The sequence below is a fragment of the Diadema antillarum genome, unplaced genomic scaffold (genome assembly GCF_040938485.1).
Source record: "Diadema antillarum isolate AM-2024a unplaced genomic scaffold, OU_Dant_1.0 scf00000112, whole genome shotgun sequence".
NCBI lineage: Eukaryota > Metazoa > Echinodermata > Echinoidea > Diadematoida > Diadematidae > Diadema > Diadema antillarum.
Window position 1 is genome coordinate 4,588,513 of NW_027271001.1, and position 19,167 is coordinate 4,607,679.

General features: G+C 42.0%; 1 protein-coding gene across 1 annotated transcript; it reads right to left on the reverse strand.

The window, feature by feature from the left end:
- Positions 1-742: 742 nt before the first annotated feature.
- LOC139719606 (uncharacterized) lies at positions 743-18,698 on the reverse strand. Its single transcript, XM_071631015.1, has 12 exons — positions 18,509-18,698; positions 15,086-15,184; positions 14,355-14,456; positions 11,500-11,601; positions 10,674-10,772; positions 9,890-9,988; positions 8,956-9,054; positions 6,787-6,864; positions 5,870-6,031; positions 4,888-5,025; positions 3,563-3,766; positions 743-3,019 (listed from the first exon to the last, which is right to left on the reverse strand). The coding sequence occupies exons 1-12, from the start codon at positions 18,626-18,628 to the stop codon at positions 743-745; spliced, it is 3,579 nt and encodes a 1,192-aa protein (XP_071487116.1). The 5' UTR covers positions 18,629-18,698.
- Positions 18,699-19,167: the final 469 nt, after the last annotated feature.

Consider the following 19,167-nt stretch of genomic DNA (forward strand, 5'->3'; position numbering starts at 1 on the left):
AATTGCCTCAGGCATCCTATGGGGACTGAGGCATACATACAAAGGTGTCAATCATGGTATTGGATTAATCAGGGAACAAATGCTTATGTGTGACAGGAAATAACTCTTGACCACTGATGTATAGCACTTTTCAAATCAAATCTTGCTGAGCACTAGTTTCTGAGTCACATGAGCCAAGTTCGGCGAAATTGTGAAGGTCGTACAGTTTCAGTTTTGAAGGGAAGAATCCATCATTTTAAAAGCTGCAGTTATCAAAAGGAATACTGTTACTATTCTTTTTCTGTGTCAATTCATTGATTTAACACATTCCTTACCAGATTGTTTGACACTCATTGACTTTGTACATTACCCCAGTAGGTTCTTGAGGCTTAACAGATTAACCAACAACAACAAAAAAAGAGCACTGTTAATATATCACCCTTTCCTTTCATTGTACTTTTCATTTCTTACATCCTCATAGTGTATCATATCTTTCTTACTAACCTTAATGATCCCATGAGTAATCTAAGTTATTGGATTTTTTTATAAGCATAATTAGATAGACAAATACTCTAACTTAAAAAATAAAATAGGGTCAGTTATTTCACTGTCAAAATGTTGGTCCTGCAACAAATATATCATGCAAGCTCTCATACAATCAGGAAAGGAGAGTGCAGTTTACAAATACACTTTTTTGCTAGCTGTTTTGAAATATCATTTGATCATTACACTTACAAACTACATGGGCAGTGCACACTAACAATCAGAGAAAGAGCTCCTTGGTGTACTTCAGCTTTTGCTGGGGTGGGGCACTGCGGTTATAGTGTTCAACGTCCCTCATGAAAGTACTGCTGCTGCTGCTTCCATTTCGCACATCGACACTGTTTGGTCTGGACGCGTTTGCGGCGGTAAAACTTGGCGGTTGGACTGCACCAGTCCTGGATCCCGACGGAAGAGTTCTACTATCAGAGCTTGCGTAAGTGGTTGCAACGTTGCTGCCACTGCAGCTGGGCATGTGAGTGGTGGGAAGGGATTGCTGGGGAGGATGGCTCCCGCCGTTGGGAGGCACGTGGCTCGATGAATACCTGAATCCGGAGAGGGATGGGGTCACTCCAAGACGACTCGCTGCTGACCTCGGTGGCACTGCACTACCACCTGCACCATTTTCATAGTGGGTGCCAGCAGGATTGTTCGTGGCATCCGGACGGTTCTGAGCCCCGACTGGCCTGCCTATCATAGCAAACGTTCTGGAGGGCGGTCTGTTGGGATTAGGTTGCTGGTACGGCTGGCCATTCCCTGGGTGATCCATGGTGGGATTGTTCGGAACATACGATCCATTGTTATTGCCATTATTGAAGTTCCTCACCTGATTGCCACTGTTCCAATGAGGTGGTGGGCCACCGCGCAGGGCACCGTTTGTTCTGCTCGAGTATGCTGGAGGTTCATCCCTGCGAGGAGGGGCCCAGTTACGCGTCGCGACGTCTTTGACAAGATCCGACTGATGAGCCGCGGGGGCACGAGGATTGTAGATTCGCTGGTAGGACTGACCGCTTTGGGGACTAACCACATTGTACTTGATCGGGGAGGAATTTGGAAAGGAGGACGCCTCCCCTGAGGAGACACCTGAAGAGGAGGTGCTGGAGGGAGTTTTTGCAGAGTCTGTTGGGGAGGGGTTCTCACTTGTAGGGTACTCATTGACGGGGGTCACCATTCTCTGTCCTTCGCTGGATGTCAGCGTTGAGGTAGACAGTGGCTGGGACGCTGTGGAGGAAGGCGACACCGGTGGACTGAACGCCGGCGAAAAGTTGGCCTGCACGCGCAGCTGAGATGGTGGTGGCTGTGCACTGAATAGGGGGCGAGAGTTTGTGACTGCCTGCAAGGGAGGAGGGGGTCTCGCATTGACCGTCAGAGCCCGATAGGCAATCTGGTCGCCACTCATTGGTGCAGTCGACCTGCGGCCCGATGACACGCTCGAACCCTTCATTGTGTGGTGACCCGAATCGCGAGTTGAGGACGACACATGCGTAGACCCTCCTATCGACTTCGCTCTCGCCGAGACGGTCTCCATGGACATCTGCGAGGCCGTCTCAGTGTCTGTGTCAGTGTCCGTTTCGGATGAGTCAGTGTCGTCTGTCTCTTGAGACGGAAGCACAAAGTCTGGAGGGAGCGAGTGATGGGGGTCAACGGGTGGAGATCGTTCGTGGCTCGCCACCAGGGGCGGGCGATAGGTACCCGCCACCATGCTTAGCGGTGTCCCTCTACTGCTGTTGCTTCCTCCGCTTTGTCTGTCCTCATCGCTGACAGCTTGCCTGAAACTGCAGCTCCGCCCCTTCTTTGGAATGGCGCCAGTCTTGGCATACTCACTCTCCTCACTCCGGCTGCCACCATTCCTGTAGCGGTGCGGCGACTGTTCGCTGGGCAGCTGGGAGCTCGTCTGCGTCTCCTCCATTGAAAAATGGCCACCGTGGTCGATCTCATCTTCTTCCTCATCACTTTCATCTTCCTCCTCGCTATCCTCCTCATCTTCCTCCTCCTCCATGAAGTCACAGTCGCTGAGATTGCTCTCAGACTTTGAACGCACCCGACCAAAAGCCATGTCATGACCACGGAGCCTATAGCGCCCTGCTCGCGGCCTTCCTCTCCTCGCGGCCTGAGGGGCCTCGATGCATGCATCATCTAGGCAAGTCCTGCTGAGCTGCTCATGCAGCGGCTGTATCCTCGACTCAAACCACTGCCTGAGTTCCCTCCGCAGGGCATCAGCCCGGCGCTCCTGGTCCCTGGCCCACTTCTCCCGCTCCTCCATGGCCCTCTGGTCGATCCGGTGGATGCAGTCCGCCCGCTCCGCCGCTATGCGCTCCTTGCACAGCTGGTCCAGGCACTGGGCCTGGTGGACCATGCGCTTTTCCATATTGTTCATTCGGCCCTCAAAGCGGGCCTTGGACATGTCCATCTCATGAAGCAATCTCTCCTTGCTTGCCTCCACCTGGTTCTCAAGTTTCTTGATGTACGAGGAGCAGTTGCAGTGAACAGGCATTGGCACCTTCAGACACACAGAAGAAAGGATAACAAAAGTATATTTTGGGATGCTGATAAAATTCTACGGTGGGAAGAATTTGCCTTTTCACAGACCAAATTGAACTTGCAGATAGGAGATTGCATACATTTGTTCAAGATCTGATCAAAATCTTCCTCACTATCAGAGAACATTTCACATGTATTTTCTGCTGTTTTTCTCAGTTTTGGCATTTTGCTTTTGATCACGTCAGGCAAAGATAGGGGAATGTGTACAGAGACATGATAAGACATACTTTTCAGATTCATGACTTATTTGCTGTGTTGTTTTGGCCCTCCTTGGTTCAATTTTTGTACTTCACGAAACCCACAAACAAAACAAACTTGGTTTAGCATCACAATCCAATAACTCAGCAAACATTACCCCTAACAGACAACATGGAGTACATCACACCTAATGTGACACCACACTTAATTTGGCAGCTACATTTGCAGCTGAGGATGTCATATCAGAAATTCGGGGCCAAGCTGTCAATAGGTTGCAATATTTAAAGGATTTTGCCTAGCCCACCTCCAGGACCTTGCCAGTCTTGTCCTTGAAGAGCTGCGTCCTGACGAGGGGGTGCCCCACCCCCGTGGGGTTACCCATCTCCCTCCCCCTCTGGATGTCCGCCTGGAGCTTTTTCTCTGAGCGCACCTTCTTCCTGAGCTCCTCCTTCACAAAGAGGTGCTGGTCTCGGGCCAGGTCCATCCTAAACTGGCCTTCCTCCCGCCTCTGAAATGACAAGAGGGCATCAAGTTGAAGGCATTGTTTACCATTGGGAGCAGTGATTTGAAAAGAATTTGAATTATCACATCTGATGCATATGTGTAGGTTAGTTGTATCACAAAACATCCTAACAAAAAAAAAAAAAAATTGCAATAAGGCCAAAATATAAGGAGATATCACTATTTTATTCAATAAACCATAACCGTAGATGGCTTATTCTAGAAACAATCTCATTATAACTATTGTTCACATTTTGTATACTCAACAATACTTAAACATTGAACATTTTACATTGGTTGTTTCTACCCCTAACTCACATTTTAAATCTACTTTGAAAGACTAAAGCTGGGGTATTTGTTTCATCTTTAAATGGTAAATAATGCCAGTGAGATAAGCAAGTTTTTCATCAATGGGGTGACAAAAGCTTGTATCTCAAATTTTGGTGAAAATCACTTCTTTAGAGTAATCGTCAGATAATCAGTCAAGAGATGTCTCGCCCAAACCCCAGCTGTCTTACAAATAAAATGGAGCTACCACTGCAAGTCTCAGGAAAGGCAATCCTACAAATGTATTTGTTATAGTGCAATGGCTGCCATGTATTTTCGCTCTCCAGAACATTTGACATTTGTGAGAAACAAAGTTTTGTTGCCCCAACAGCGTTATGCAACTTCTTGGATGAAACTCTATCAGCACGATGGCTCTGTAACCATGAACCCATCTTACTTAGAAGGGCAAATGTCAGTCACTACACAATGTGCTACAGAATTTTCAAAACAAAACTGTATTGAATTGCAGAGTTAGTGCCCTACAGCCTGTGACAGTGTTGCAGATTGTAGTGCTAGACAATGGGTTTGCATAGCCTTGAGTGGTCGACTAGTCCCACTCTTGAATGACAACCTTGGGAGCACTAATTTCAAAAACCAAATAATGTAATTCATCAACATCGAATTCCCCAAATATACTCCCCCCCCCCCCCACAACATGCACATATCCGCACTATAAAGTGATAAGTTAATGACGAAAAAAATTCCCTGGTTCTTTTGATCACCCCTTAAATCATCTGTACACTGCACAGAGCGGCTGCCAAAAGAAATTGAAACGGCAATGAAAAGACATGAGCCACTGACCTGGTCACGTTTCTTCTTTGACTTGCCCTTGCTGCTCCCAGAGGAGTGCCTCTCCAGCCCTCCCAGCTCCCGCCTCCCTCTCACACGGGCTCCTCTATGATCCCCGTCAACATCATCATCGCCCTTCTTACCATCTCTCTGTGTAAAATGTAAAATTTGGAGATTTTGTTTCAAGTTTGGGGATAATAACTGTTCCATCCATCCCCTAAAAACAAACAAAGACACAAACCTACCAACCAACCCACCAACAAACAAACCAACCAAAATATAAGACAGACAGACAAGTGTTCTTGACATCTGAAAATTGTACAAATGACCCTGTCATACAATTTAATGCCAATTTACCCTTGAAAATTCAATGGCTGTACAATTGGTGTTTTCCAAATAGCAATGGCAACTCACAAATATATGACTGAGATATGGACTACCCCTAAAAAGGCACATGAAAAGCTGGATAGCCGACTCTGTACATGACAGATGGCACCTGCATTTTATCATCATCTCGTGTACTACAAAATTAAAGAATTCATTGAGGCCAGAGCAGATCACTGAATGGAAGCCATTTGAATTGAATATGAAGTACTCATATGACTTAACAGTCAAATAGAGCAACACCTTACTTTTCTAAAGACCTTTTGGAAGCCTTTCATAGGTGTAAACTAGCAAATTTCTTATTGCAAATGATCACCAAATTGCCCTACATCGACATAAATAAGCACTGAATTGATCAGCGTTTTAGTAGTAGCCATGACAAATCATGGGCACACATACTCGGGCAGGATTCGAACCTACGACCTCCTGATCATCAGACAGGCGTTGATGTAGGGCAATTTATTAATCATTTGCAATAAGAGCAACTCGATGGAAGAATTTCATGAATCTGAATAGCAGACTTCTATTCTTAACATAACGCAAGATTATGCTGGCACTGACGGGGTGGACTTTCCAAACTGTCTGATACAACAAAGAGTCTGTAACTCACCCCCTTTTCATCCCTGTGTCCCCTGCCATGCTTGTCATCATGCTTGTGAGGAGAGTGGTCTCCATGGCGATGATGGTGGTGAGAGGCATCGCCAAGGTCGTCTGCTGGATCTCCGCCTTTCTTCTTCTTCAGTGAGAAGAAGGATCGTTTGCCCTTCCGCAACTGATGATAGTACGCATATGACATACAAATGTAATGAGCAGTGTTGGTCACATATAACATAAGCACAGTTCCCAAGCATTGTTGCTATTCCTTGTGAGGCACCCTGTATTGGCCGCATTAGGACAACTCTATTCATGCAGAATTTTATCCTACTTTTGAACTCTGTCGAAATGCTACACTTCTGCTATTGGTGCAGTATGGACAAAGCACATCACAGTGGGTTTCTTACACTAAAGCCCAGATACCAAATAATGGATAACTTTCTTTATGAAATACTGGACAAAGTTATGAATTAAATAATGTACACAACATATACTTTGAGAGTGTAATATTTTGTGAGTGGTCAAATCCAATCTAGAAAAATGTACCGATGGAATAAAAATTTTCCCTTTTCCTTACAACTACACAAAAAAAAAAAAAAAAAAAAAACTATTTCTTAATCATCAGTAATGTTGCTCGCAAGAGGATAGAGTGTGAGGGCATTCTACATGTAAATTTGATTTCATTGAGTGACTGGCAATGTCCCTATCGAGGTGTATTGTTGTTGTTGTATTGCTATCTACAATTTCTCCTTGTCAAACTAAGGTGCACTTTTTACTATGGAACATGACACCGTATTGTACCAGAAGACAGTGCACAGCAAAAGGAGGAATAAGACATAAATCTAACCTACACTTAATTTCATGTCTATGACAGAACCTGCAGAATATAACTACTCGGTGTTTCTCTGAAAAGGGAGGTAGAATTGGACATACCTTGTGAGCACCAAGAAGGAGCAACACAGCGTCTGCATGATCGTTCTGGCGGGCAAGTTCCAAGGCTGTTTGATTGTTCTGTCGGCAAAGCATATAGGGGCTTCCATCATTACAAAATGAAAAATATCACGAAAGCACTCAAACATCCACAGGCTACTCAAAATTGTATGTTTTGTTTATTCATCTGCTTGTTTTTTTCCTGACATTGGCTTGTCTTATCACCTTTACACACTTTTATTACTCTGGTCCACTTCCAATAAAGCTGTGATATAGATAATAGAAATACTTTTTCATTTTGTTTTTGCTTCAGGTACAAGGAAGCAAAGTATTGGAATGTAGTGCAGTTTAACCCTAAAAAGACTGGGCTATTTTGGTAGCTCGAAAGACTGGGGGGGGGGGGGGGGGCCCAAAAGGGCGCCCCCTTAAGATCTCGGCCGTGGATCGCGCGATCGCTGCGGAAATTTGCACAATGGTAGTGTGCGATGTAATCTACAAGATTGTATATTTAAATTTTCCAAAACAGTCTTCTTATATTTTATTTTGATTAATTATACTAATTTATGCGAGAAATCAGACTCTTTGATCTAAATCGGTAAATAAAGCTCTAAAAGTGCTCATTTTTGGTCTAATTATTCTTTGTGGCATTCTTAGCAAATGTACTTGAAAAAAAAATTGGTATCAAAATTAATTTCTTATTTATTTTATTGTTTTATGAATTTCTTATGTATTCTTTGTTTTTTGACCTTTTGTTTTTGTTGTTTTTTTAACAAAATTTTGTGGCAGACACTTTTTGAAGCATAATACTCCTAAAACAAATTAATTTTAGCCATTGAGAGTAAAAATAAGCATATGTATATGAACCATGTGAAAAAACTCAATTTGCAAATTTGACTTTGTGCACAAAATCACATTTTGAGCCATTTTCGGCCTCACGTGCATGTACAAAAAGTCATGTAACTTCAGAACCGTACCCCCGGGCGTCACAAATTTGGTGACAAAATGTGCGGGAAACTCGAAAGAAAAAAGTCATAGAGCATCGCGGCGAGAGCATTGCGTGTTGCAGAGTAATCGCGCAAAATGTCGCGGGGGGTCTTTTAGGCCCCCCCCCCCAGTCTTTTTAGGGTTAAGTGGGCATAGAACTGCATGTCAAGTTCAAAAGGACCACTTTGTTCTGTCTCCAGTAAATGTGGATTTGAAAAATTGTGTTGATAAAGCAATGATAGACATAGAATTCAGTGTCAAAGTGAGGAAAGAAAGTCAGACTCTTCATTGGCAAAAAGAAATGCAAAAAAAAAAATTAAAAAAAATGAAGAGGCAGAGTGTGCCTGTATTGTGTTCGACTTCTATGATATATTGGACATTTCATTTATCAGACACATGATGCAGACTTTTCAAGTTTATTTCCACCTTACAACAGCAGTATATTGCAACAAGTCTACTGCTTCAGTGGTTGTGTCAATCCTACTGTCACAATATTCTGCAGAGGACAAAAAATTTGTGGCTGTGATGCTGGGAAGGAAGGACATGCCCAGAAAATAGAACAGAGACAAAACAGTGAAGAGGTGTCACATCCACTAGACTACAGAACATTATATACACTAGACTACAAGAATAATTAGTTCGAATAACTATGCAGTACCCATTGCTACGAGGGGTCAGAACCATCACTGAATATCAGGCGGAAGTTTATTGGTAGTCTTGTGGATATGACACCTGTCTAGCAATCAGGAGGTTGTTGCTTTGAGTCCAACTGAAGTATGTATGCCCATGATTTTTATCATGGCTACTACTAAGATACGGACTAATCAGTGTGAATTTAGTCAATGTCGATGTCGATGTAGGGCAAATTTGACAATCCGTTGCACCAATTTCCACCTCCTTGTGTGATGGTTTAGATATGCTACTGTGAATGCTCGGTAGTCTAATGGATATGACACCTGTCTGGTAATCAGGAGCAGTGGTGGATCCAGAGGGGGGCACACTGGGTGCGCGCCCCCTCTTTATTTTTGGTTAAAACAAAAAGAGATAAAATCAAAAGAATGGGGGGGGGGGCACCCCCCTTTAATTTTGCAAAGGCTCTTCCCTTTACGGAATTCCTGGATTCGCCCTTGAGGAGGTCATTGCTTCGAGTCCAACTGAAGTATGTATGCTGTTAGATGTGGAGCTTACCTTGTTCCTGAGCTCCACCTGACACTGTGACTCAATCAGCAGTCTGGTGATCTTCAGTTTGCCCAGGCTGGCGGCCACGTGAAGGGCGGTGTTGCCATCCTGTGGGTGGGGTGTGGGCAGAGTGTATGAAGAGTGTAAAGAGAAGTGGGTAGGGGGTAGGGGAGAGGGGAGATGAAGGTGGCATGAAGAATGGGTAAGGGGTGGGAAAGAAAAGAGAAAAAGAGAAAGAGTCATTAATACTTTGGTTCCTGACATGCCCACAACAATCCCTTTGAATATCACTGAATCATACTGCATGCATATGTGTGTATATTTTTAATGTGTGTGTACCTGTGTGGGTGTGTGTTTGAAGGCGTCTTTGTGTCTTTGCCTCAGTTATGTCAACCCTGCATCACTCTTCTCTGTTATTCAACGTTCAACTGAGGTGAGAAACGTTCATCAGCTTAATCCCTGCCATAGATCGAGTTTCAGAGCGACCTTGTAAAGAAACTTCTGGCCTCAAAGACTGATGTGCTAAAAATGATGTGCTAAGAATGACGTGTTAATAAGAATGATGATGGTCTGTTTTATAAAGTGTCTATTGCAATCAGCAGGTGACGGTACACATTTTCAGCCATGGCTGGAAGAACATACCAATAGCAGAATGCTCAAAATGAATCTGCGTTCTGACAAATGTCATCATTTAACATCAACATCATCAGTGTCATTCAGAGATGCTGGCATCGACCTAAACCCCAATCAAAGCTTATGAGCATGTACCATGACCAACAGACTGATACCAGAGACAGTCTGTACAAGATAACACATCTAAACAGAGTCTCTTAGATTATAATAACCATGAGCTCAAGATTTGTTTTGCATGAGATACTAAGACAACAAGAGTCCCCAATCCCTGCCCATACATACAGTTGTGAACATGGCCTCCGTTCCATACCTGCTTTTTTGCATTTGCATCACAGCCGGCACTGAGCAGAATCCTCGCACAGGTGATGTGGCCGAACAGGCAAGCGATGTGGAGGGGTGTTTCACCAGACTATGGAGAAAAACGATGGCAAAGAAAACATCAGGGGCCCGTTGCAAAAAACTTACCATTGAATTTCAATTGTAACTACCGTCAAAATTAGGTGTCACAGCCAATCAGCATCAAGGATTACAAAATTTACTGCTAATTTGAAGACTTACCGCTAGAAAGGAGCGGTAAGTCCAGCGGTAGGGGTTTTTAATATGCAACTATGTCTTTGTTTACAACAGAGCATGATAAAGCCCTGACACAAGCTTTATGGAACAGTTCCCTTCTTTGACAGCAACATAAAGTACAGCTGTAACAAACTAAAAACATTTTGGCTATGACGCTTTTCACTGCCAACTGAGAGAACAATGAAATTATACACAGCAAAACTGGAGTATTTTACTTCATGTGTGATACTTAGAAAACAATATAAAAGATGCTAGGATACTTCAAAACATGGATTTTTACACTGATGGTCATGTTGAGCATGCCTGAAAACTGTTTGCTTGCATTCTACTGACCAAAACTTCATCACAGTCCTGCATATCAGAGTTTTGTTGTTGATTTAGAAGAGGAAGGAAGGGCACACTACAATGGCCGCTAAAACAGCAAAAACTACAAGGATGACTACTTGCTATTTTTAAATCTATTTCTCTTTTAGAGGAAATCACAGATTTTACACAATCCACAGGACTGATGATAATCTTACGTTGTTCTTGACGTTGGGGTGTGTGCCAGCCTTGAGCAGGAGCCTGGTGCTCTGGTTGCGGCCGTTCTGACAGGCAAGGTGAATGGGTTTCTGGCCAGTCTGTGTGGGAGAGAAAGGATCAAGACTGGTGTTCAAGAGAGGTACAGCTACTCAAAGAAGTGAATCTTCTCATGTTGGAATGGCAGAATTTAAGATCTCCCTGATTTTGAAATTACTTTTACTCTTTCAGATCTCCCTGATTTTGAAATTACTTTTACTCTTTCAGATCAGATGCATGTCAACATCATGCAGGGAATAATTTACCTTCTCAAAATTGAATAGCAATTTTAGTCGATGGGGGTAGATCTTCAAAAAACTAGTGTACACTTCTATGTAATAAAATTGCTACACAAACAATATTTTGTATAGCAGTCACACCAAAATGCATAGCTAATCGCTATGCGATACCAGGAAAATTATTCCCTGACATGCAGGTTATACAGCAAATGGTCATTTTGCCACTCTGTAAAAGAAGCAAAAGTAGAATGAAGACTGGCAAGAATGGACAAATTGCGCGTATAGGGGAGAAAATATGCCAAGCTGACTGAACATCTGATCAGTCTGTAAAGAAAGAAAGAATTAAGACTGGCAAAGCAATTGACTGACAACTTATTGGATGTAAAGAAAACGAAGAAACAAACAAGTTAAATGTAAATGTATTGCCGTATATACATCCGGGAAGCAAAACTTACCTCATTTAGTACTTCATCGGATATCTCTATCACATTATTTTATTTGAATATTTGTAGGGGTGGGAGACAAGTCACATGAAGGAAGCACCCAATACCTTGTTGCTTGCATGTACATTGGCCTTGCCCATCTTGATAATGGTGTCGACAGACTGGCTGAAGCCGTACCAGGCCGCCTCGTGCAGGGCTGTGTTACCCTTCTGTGGGGGGTAAGAGAAATGACAGTAATTAACGGTAATTGTCCGAGGAACGTACTTCAGCCAATCTTTTTACCAATTTGAAAAATTCATACTGATAGCATAACTTGAACACCACCATTGTGTCTATTAACTATCTGAAAAACCTCTTTAACTCACTGCTTGAGGTGAAAGAAAAAGATATTCTTGAAAAGGGAAGAAATGACAAATGTTCCTCTAGCAGCCACAGTTGGGTCCTAAAACAATAGATTTTACCAAGAAAAGAAGGAGATGTACAATGTACTTTGTGTGTTGATTGAAGGTTTGCATGGTGAAGTAAATGAGGGAGAAAGGTTTGCGGTGACACCGTGTGTATGTAGTCCTTAACCGGATCGTTGCTTGGCAGAAGAAGAGTCTAGGAAGAGGAGAATTGAAGAGGGAAGTGACATATGGGGGTTGTAAGGAGGGCAAAAAGTGAAGAGCGGGGGACAGTAATGGGCTGGAAGTTGAAGTTGCACTAGTGGAGACGGTAGAGAAGGGAACAGAGAGAGTGAATAGAGTGAGAATCAAGGAGGATGTTCGGACATGGTTAGGAGGAGAAAGATGAAATAGAAGGGAAGAGGAAGAGGGAGGAGTTGAAGGTTGGAAAATCACAGAGATAGGAGAGAGAAATGAAGATTCATGACACTAAAGAGAAGAACGAAGTCGGTGAACAATGTGAACTATGGAATGCGGAATCAATATGTCGCTTCCCTCTTCAATTCTCCTCTTTCTACACTCTTCTTCTGCCAAGCAATGATCTGATTAAGGACGACATACACATGGTGTCACCGCAAACCTTTCTTCCTCAATGTACATTGTATATAATTACATTCATATGTACAATGTACAAGTATGGATTAATAAACCCTGCAATTAACACAAGATGATATCTATCATAAAAACAAAACAATCAATTCTAAAAACATTTGGTTGTAAAACAAGTCTGCATATTCCATGCTCTTGTATACCACTTCATTGGAACGTAGTCAAAAGGTTACCCGCACTTGTAGACTACACCACCTTTCTCCTCCTTCCCCCACCCATCATACATACCCTTGCCATGAATGCACAAACGCACTCTGATTTTGTAAATGCAAAGCCCCAACCAACAATCAATATCAAATCATACTCAATTATTAATAGATTCTCACTTGGCTAAACTGATATTCAGTCAAGGACCAGGGGGAGAATGAGCCACGAAGTGCCATACTAGGAAGAACAGGTGTCAAAAAGTCAACCTCTTTTCTCTTTTTCCTCTTTTCCTTTTCTTTTTTTTCTTGCCTATAAAGAGATTTTGCCATGCGACACGAATGAGCGATTCTCGATGGCATATTCAGTCCCTCAGGGGTCTAAAATTCCTTCCTTAATGGGCGACTTTGTTGTACCAAAAATGGCTATGGCTGATAAAGAGTATGTCATTGTATGTCTGGGCATTGCTGTACTCATACTCACCCCTAAACAAACATAGACAGATGCAACACACATATTTTCTTTTTCTTTTTTTTTACACAAGAATACGGAAACAAGCCATTGTCTGGGATCCACACCGCTTCCGCGCTTCACTCACGCATGTTTGGATGAAATTTGTCACTATGGGCTTGGTCCTCTACAAAGATTTGTCTTGGAAATAACATCACGCGCCCCAGGGCTTTTGACGAGCCCTAAACACGGCCACTGACAAGATTTGCCGTGTGCGCAACAGGTCTTGCAGCACTGGTAAAGAAAAAACTTGATGTGACACAGTTTTCTCTTTTTTGGGGGAGGGGGGAGGGGTGGGGGCATGGGTTCTTTCTTTATTCTGTTTTTATACATGTATGTGTTACTGTGTCATACAGGCACACATAATTCTCAAAATACATGGTATTGTGAATGAATTAAGTGCAACCAAATGATATTCACTGTAGAGAAAATAGATTTCTTTTACAGGTGAGCCATAATTTTGTGGGTACTAGTACTGTACATGAGGGGCTTAGACAAGGGGATACTAAGTTTGAAGAGCTCAATGTTTTTTAGAAGTCAATTTACAACAACAAGTGATATTCATCGGATCGGAACGAAAAAACATCATTAGACTTTGGATGTTGGATATGAAATCAAAGAATGACAAGGGCTCAGTTCTGCTGTCAATGCCCAACAGTGTTATCAATGCCTGAGAACAGTCTACTGATAGAATGAAGATAAAACTGATAGAGTTCTGGAATGAGTACCATGACTCAGGATGAGAAAGATTTGTTCTTCGATGTTCTTTCACACCGAGATGGATTTACATCATAATCGCATGCCTTGCACGTTCTCAGCCAAACTAATTTGACTAGTCACAAAATTAATGCACATAAAAATCTAATCAACAATGCAAAAAAAAAATTAAAAAATAACCTAAATCATTCAAAACATTTGAATACATTTATTACGGAAGTAAGGCAGATCTTGCAATGAAAATACAAATATCTTATCAAAATATATCAACACACACAATAGTTCATTGAATGGGCACCAAGTTCATTCAATGAACATTCATAATGTGAACAAATCCATTCAATATAGGTCAATATAAGGAGTAATGACTACCAGAAAGTGTACCATGCAACGATGCATTTCCTATAACATCCTTCTGCCCTTAATCCATTGAGGACGGACTGAATTTACTACAACACGCATTCCCCACAGACACCTGCCCGAGTATACTCTGGACTCGTCCTCAACGGGTTAAAACTGGTCAAGCGGATCGGACTTACCTCATCCTGCCTGTCCACATCACAGCCTTCCTCAAGGAGAGCTCTCACAGCATCCACGTGGCCATCGGACACTACAGCGACATGCAGGGCTGTCCTCCCACACTGTAAAGAAGTGACCATTGGGAATGATCAATGCAAATTACAACCAAATTCACTCCATGTACCCAATCCCACTGGGCTGCTAACCCTTTGAATAGTGTGCCCTACTTGTTGATTAGCACAGAAAACCCCATAGCATATTGTACACATTGTCCAAAGTCGCTACAGTGTAGTTGATTGCAATGAAGCATCACTAGAATAACGTTTCAAATGAAGCATTCTTGCCATGTGAATGCAAACTGGAATTGTGGAGGGCGATTTGAAACGTTATTCCTAATTGTGTTTCAAATGATGGTCCGGAGGTGTTGTCCAATCACATTTCGCCAGAATTAAGCAATGAAATGACCATGCGAACATAACAGAATTTTAATCACGTTTTTTTTAGGGGCAGAGACTCCAGTGACATTTCAATCACTCCTGCAGAAAGAAGGCTCAAAGGTGATTGACGGAAACTTGGCAAGGATTAAGGCAATCCTCCTCTCCTCACTCTGAAATTGCAGAATCTGTGAAGCCTTTCTCAGTCGTGTGAACGAACGATGATTCAAGTCATAATTGCAATCGTGTTTGTAATTCAGCATTCAAAGGAACCACTCTTGGCACGTGTAAAAGCATGGTTTATCAAGCATACTTACAGCGTCTTCCACATCCTGCTCACAACCTCTGGCGACACACAGTCTGATGGCTTTCACCTGACCACTCTCAGCGGCGTAGTGGAGTGCCGTCCGTCCGTACTGAAGAATAGAAACAAAATGGATAAAATCAGAACTGCAGATCCAAAAAAAGACCTTACCCGCAAAGTGAAATACAGTTGATGAATGCAATCTTTCAATTAAAGTAAAAAAATATAAAAAATCATAACAAGAGAGTACTAAAAAGTGTCATCTAAACTATAAACAACATATTCAAATACCATAAAACAATACATATTGTCAGCATGTATTATTTGACTAACCAGGAAATGTTTGTTGGTGTGCATCTTGCAAACTTTGAGAGTACCAATACTTAACATTCCAACAAGTTGGAGCTTCTCTCAACTACAGCCAAACACAGAGTTCCCCATGCGCAAGAATACTTTTATTGGTTTGGATTAGAACACAAACAATATTTACAATATCCTGTTTCTTCCTATGTAACATAATTCCAGAAACAGTAACTGCAGTGCATCCATATGAGAACCTAACTCATTCCACTGAAACTGTAGACAATCAATTAAATGGTGACTTTCTGACTTTCTGGTATTTACTGCCTGTGACGAATGGCCATGGTTACCACGGTAACACCAATCCTAAACCATCAAAACTCGCTTTTAATACCCCTATGACATTTCATGGGTTGACACAGGTTGCTTGGCACCCAATTAGGAGGGGTCACCACACAGGGTTGACTTCTGACAGAGCTTGTCTTGATTATTCTTGTTTCTGTTGTCTGTCATACTTTGAGAAGGCATAATTCTCTCACATATGATTGCTCCTGTTTTCCTTCCTTTTGTTTGTGTATGTGTGTGTGTGTGTGTGTGTGTGTACGGAAATGTGCTTTTATCAAACGATATATCTTGCTGTAGAGCAGCATCATCCCTAAATCATTGGAAATTTAAACCTGAACTACAATGTATGATTTAAAAAGCATGCACCTTTTATTACCCTTCAGGAGTCAATGGCTCTGAGTTGGGAAAACAACTTGGCAGAACATTGTTTATTTTAGTAATGGATTTACTTGTTGCTGTGCAGTATTAACAGAGGAAACTGTGACACTTGAAGCAGTTTTTGTTTTGTTTTTGTTTTTGTTCTTTTTTTGTTGTTTGTTTTTGTTTGTTTTTTTGTTTGTTTGTTTGTTTGTTTGTTTGTTTGTTTGTTGTTGTTGTTGTTGTTTTTTTTTGGGGGGGGGGGGGGGGGGGGGGGGGGGCTAAGCCAATTTTTGCTTATAAAATGATTTTGCAGATGACAGTATTTCTCAACACCTTTCAATATCTACCAAAAAAAACCCCCCAAAATGCTGTTCCCATATTTGGACTAAAGTGTAGAATTTCACTGAGAGCAAAATTTTCTACATGTATAAAATATTCCACACTGCGGAAGAGTTCCACGTTTACAGCAGCACACCAGAAGATGAGATTTGATATCAAAGTTGGTGGATGTTATGCACAGTAAAATACATGGCCCACAGGAGGCAAATCAGGTACAGGTAGCTGTACTTGCAGGGCCTGCTAAATGCCACATTAGATCAAGTCTTGAGGACATGTATAATTTCTATCAGGGGGGATGTGAAGTGGCCACATAGAGCAGATGGCCACTATAAACAGGTGGCTACTATAAAGACAGGTTTGACTGTTGGGTGATGTACTATCTATAAAAGCCGACTAACTTGGGACTTGTACTCACACACGGTACTTCACACATTCTTATTGAATTTAACTTGTGATCCCTACAAGGGTACAACCAAGATAGGTTACAAACTGTTGTCACAGTGGACATCAGTGAGCTGATAACTTGATGTACTATCAGATAAAGAACAAACACCTGCTTGCATACCAAGAGGTCATCTGAATACATACAACTTTGTACGTGTATACAGTGTACAATACCAAGGTAACTGGTACAAGTACCTTCTTCAAGATGCATATCAGTGCATCAAAGGCAGGGAACAGAATAAAGAATACACAGACAAGATTTAGGGCTAAATTTTGCAAAATATTTCACAATGGTTAGGAACAGAGATCTTCCAAAATATGTGAAGGAAAATAATGCAAAAGAAGTATAAATTCCGCTGCACTTCGAATTTGAAATTAATGATAGAAACGAGAGGTCTGAATGGTCAGTTTCAGTCCAAGTTACAGTTGTACAGGACAGACTGTAGTCAGAGCACATGCAAAGCAAGGGAAGATGAAAGTACACTGTAAATTGCATAGCAAAATAGCCTACATCTACAATAGGCATTTTCAAATCAGCCCGATGTTTCGAAATAGCGCGCTATTTTGCTGACAATTTTCTGCGAAAAATATCTCGAGCTAGGATTTTTATCAGGCTGATGTGAAAACGCCTAATGTCTAAACCCTCAATAGATTCAGCAGCTGATCTTTAATGAGCATAATAAGTGTAGAATGTATAAGTGGTAATTACAGTAGTAGGCCTAACCTCTACCTTGAATATCACTGCAAAAACCTCCTCTTCACTTTGCTCCCTTACATCCCCCCCCCCCTATCTATAAGACATCAATGCTCATAGTTGAAAGGTCACTCTGGGTCAACCCTAGGGTGAAAGAGTAAACTGCTGTTTGTATTCACAGCATGATGTCTTCTCAGGGAGGATCCACCACTACACCAGTCAAGTCTAATATTGCCCTCTTCCTCTGAAAACTCCAGACATCCATCAGTAGTCAGAAATGCACCGCCCTTTTGAAAGCCCCCCATGGCTTCAAATGCTTACTGGTATACTCGCTTCAAACCATGCCGGCAGAGGGGTAATGGCCCGTCACGGTGGGGTGTAACAAATGCACCCATTAGTCACACCCCACACCACAAGCATTGAGTTTCCAGCGGAAAGGGTGCCGACCATTTCCAATTTCTTTGCAGCACACTTTACATATTTTTTGCTTCATCTCGTTTCCTGGTCTGTGATTATAGAGAAATTAAGATGGTCCAGTGTGTCCACACTGCTATGCAGTATAAAAAATGACTATTTATGATATTGGTATACAAAGAATCATTTTGAATCTGCCAACGTCGAGAAATATTTACAATGAAATGTTGCATCGTACATGTATTTTCATGTGAATACTCCACAATTTCTGAACCCTTGACAAGTCAGACCCCACATATAATATCAAAGTTTAACAGAAGGCAGGAATATGAAATCACTGTCAACTATTCAATCCTGTAAAACCAGAAATTTTCAAGTGCATGAATCTTTGGCGAATTTTGTGAGCCACGATTTGTGAAGGTGTTTTAAAAAGCATGCAAAACTTTCCACACTTGTAATGCACATTGAAAGCCAGGGGCAATTCAAGAAAGTTTTGTACCATGAAAAAGAATACAATGAAATTAGTTCCCTATGACTTACCCTGTCGGTGTCAAACGTTGCTCCGAGGCGAATGAGTTGTTCCATCTCCTCAATGTTACCCTTTGTGGCCACATGGCGCAGGCGTTCATTGAGGGCGCTGATCGACGACGATGCGGTCATGACCCCTGTGTCACCCGGACCTGGGCCTGGGTCCAGCCCAGTTCCTGGTCCAGAAACTGAGAGCGGTCTACCTCAGCCTCTCCTGAGGAACATGTAGCCCTGAAAGTTTTCCCCCCATCTCCTTCATCACACTGTGCTCTGTACAACTGTAAGTTGAGTTACATCATGACCTGCAAAAAATGGCCAAATAGGAAATAAATAAATTATACGATGACAACACTATATCTTTGCCTACAATTGCTGCACAATACGATTAAAAATTTACATATATTCTGTTCATCTCTGGCTCATTTTCATACATACTGTTTGATGCACCATTGCACAGTGCTTACTTCGAAAGATCACATTTTTGCCACAGATATCACTTCTTCATACAATTTGTAGATCAAACTTCATCTTCAGCTTTGTAACAAGAAAGAAAAGTACATCTCACACCTTTATCTTTATTTTTTATCTGCATCAAATGTCTAATTGCTAAAAATGTTCACAACACATGTTGTATATGATGATCTGACTTGAAGCTGTCATGCTTGTATGTT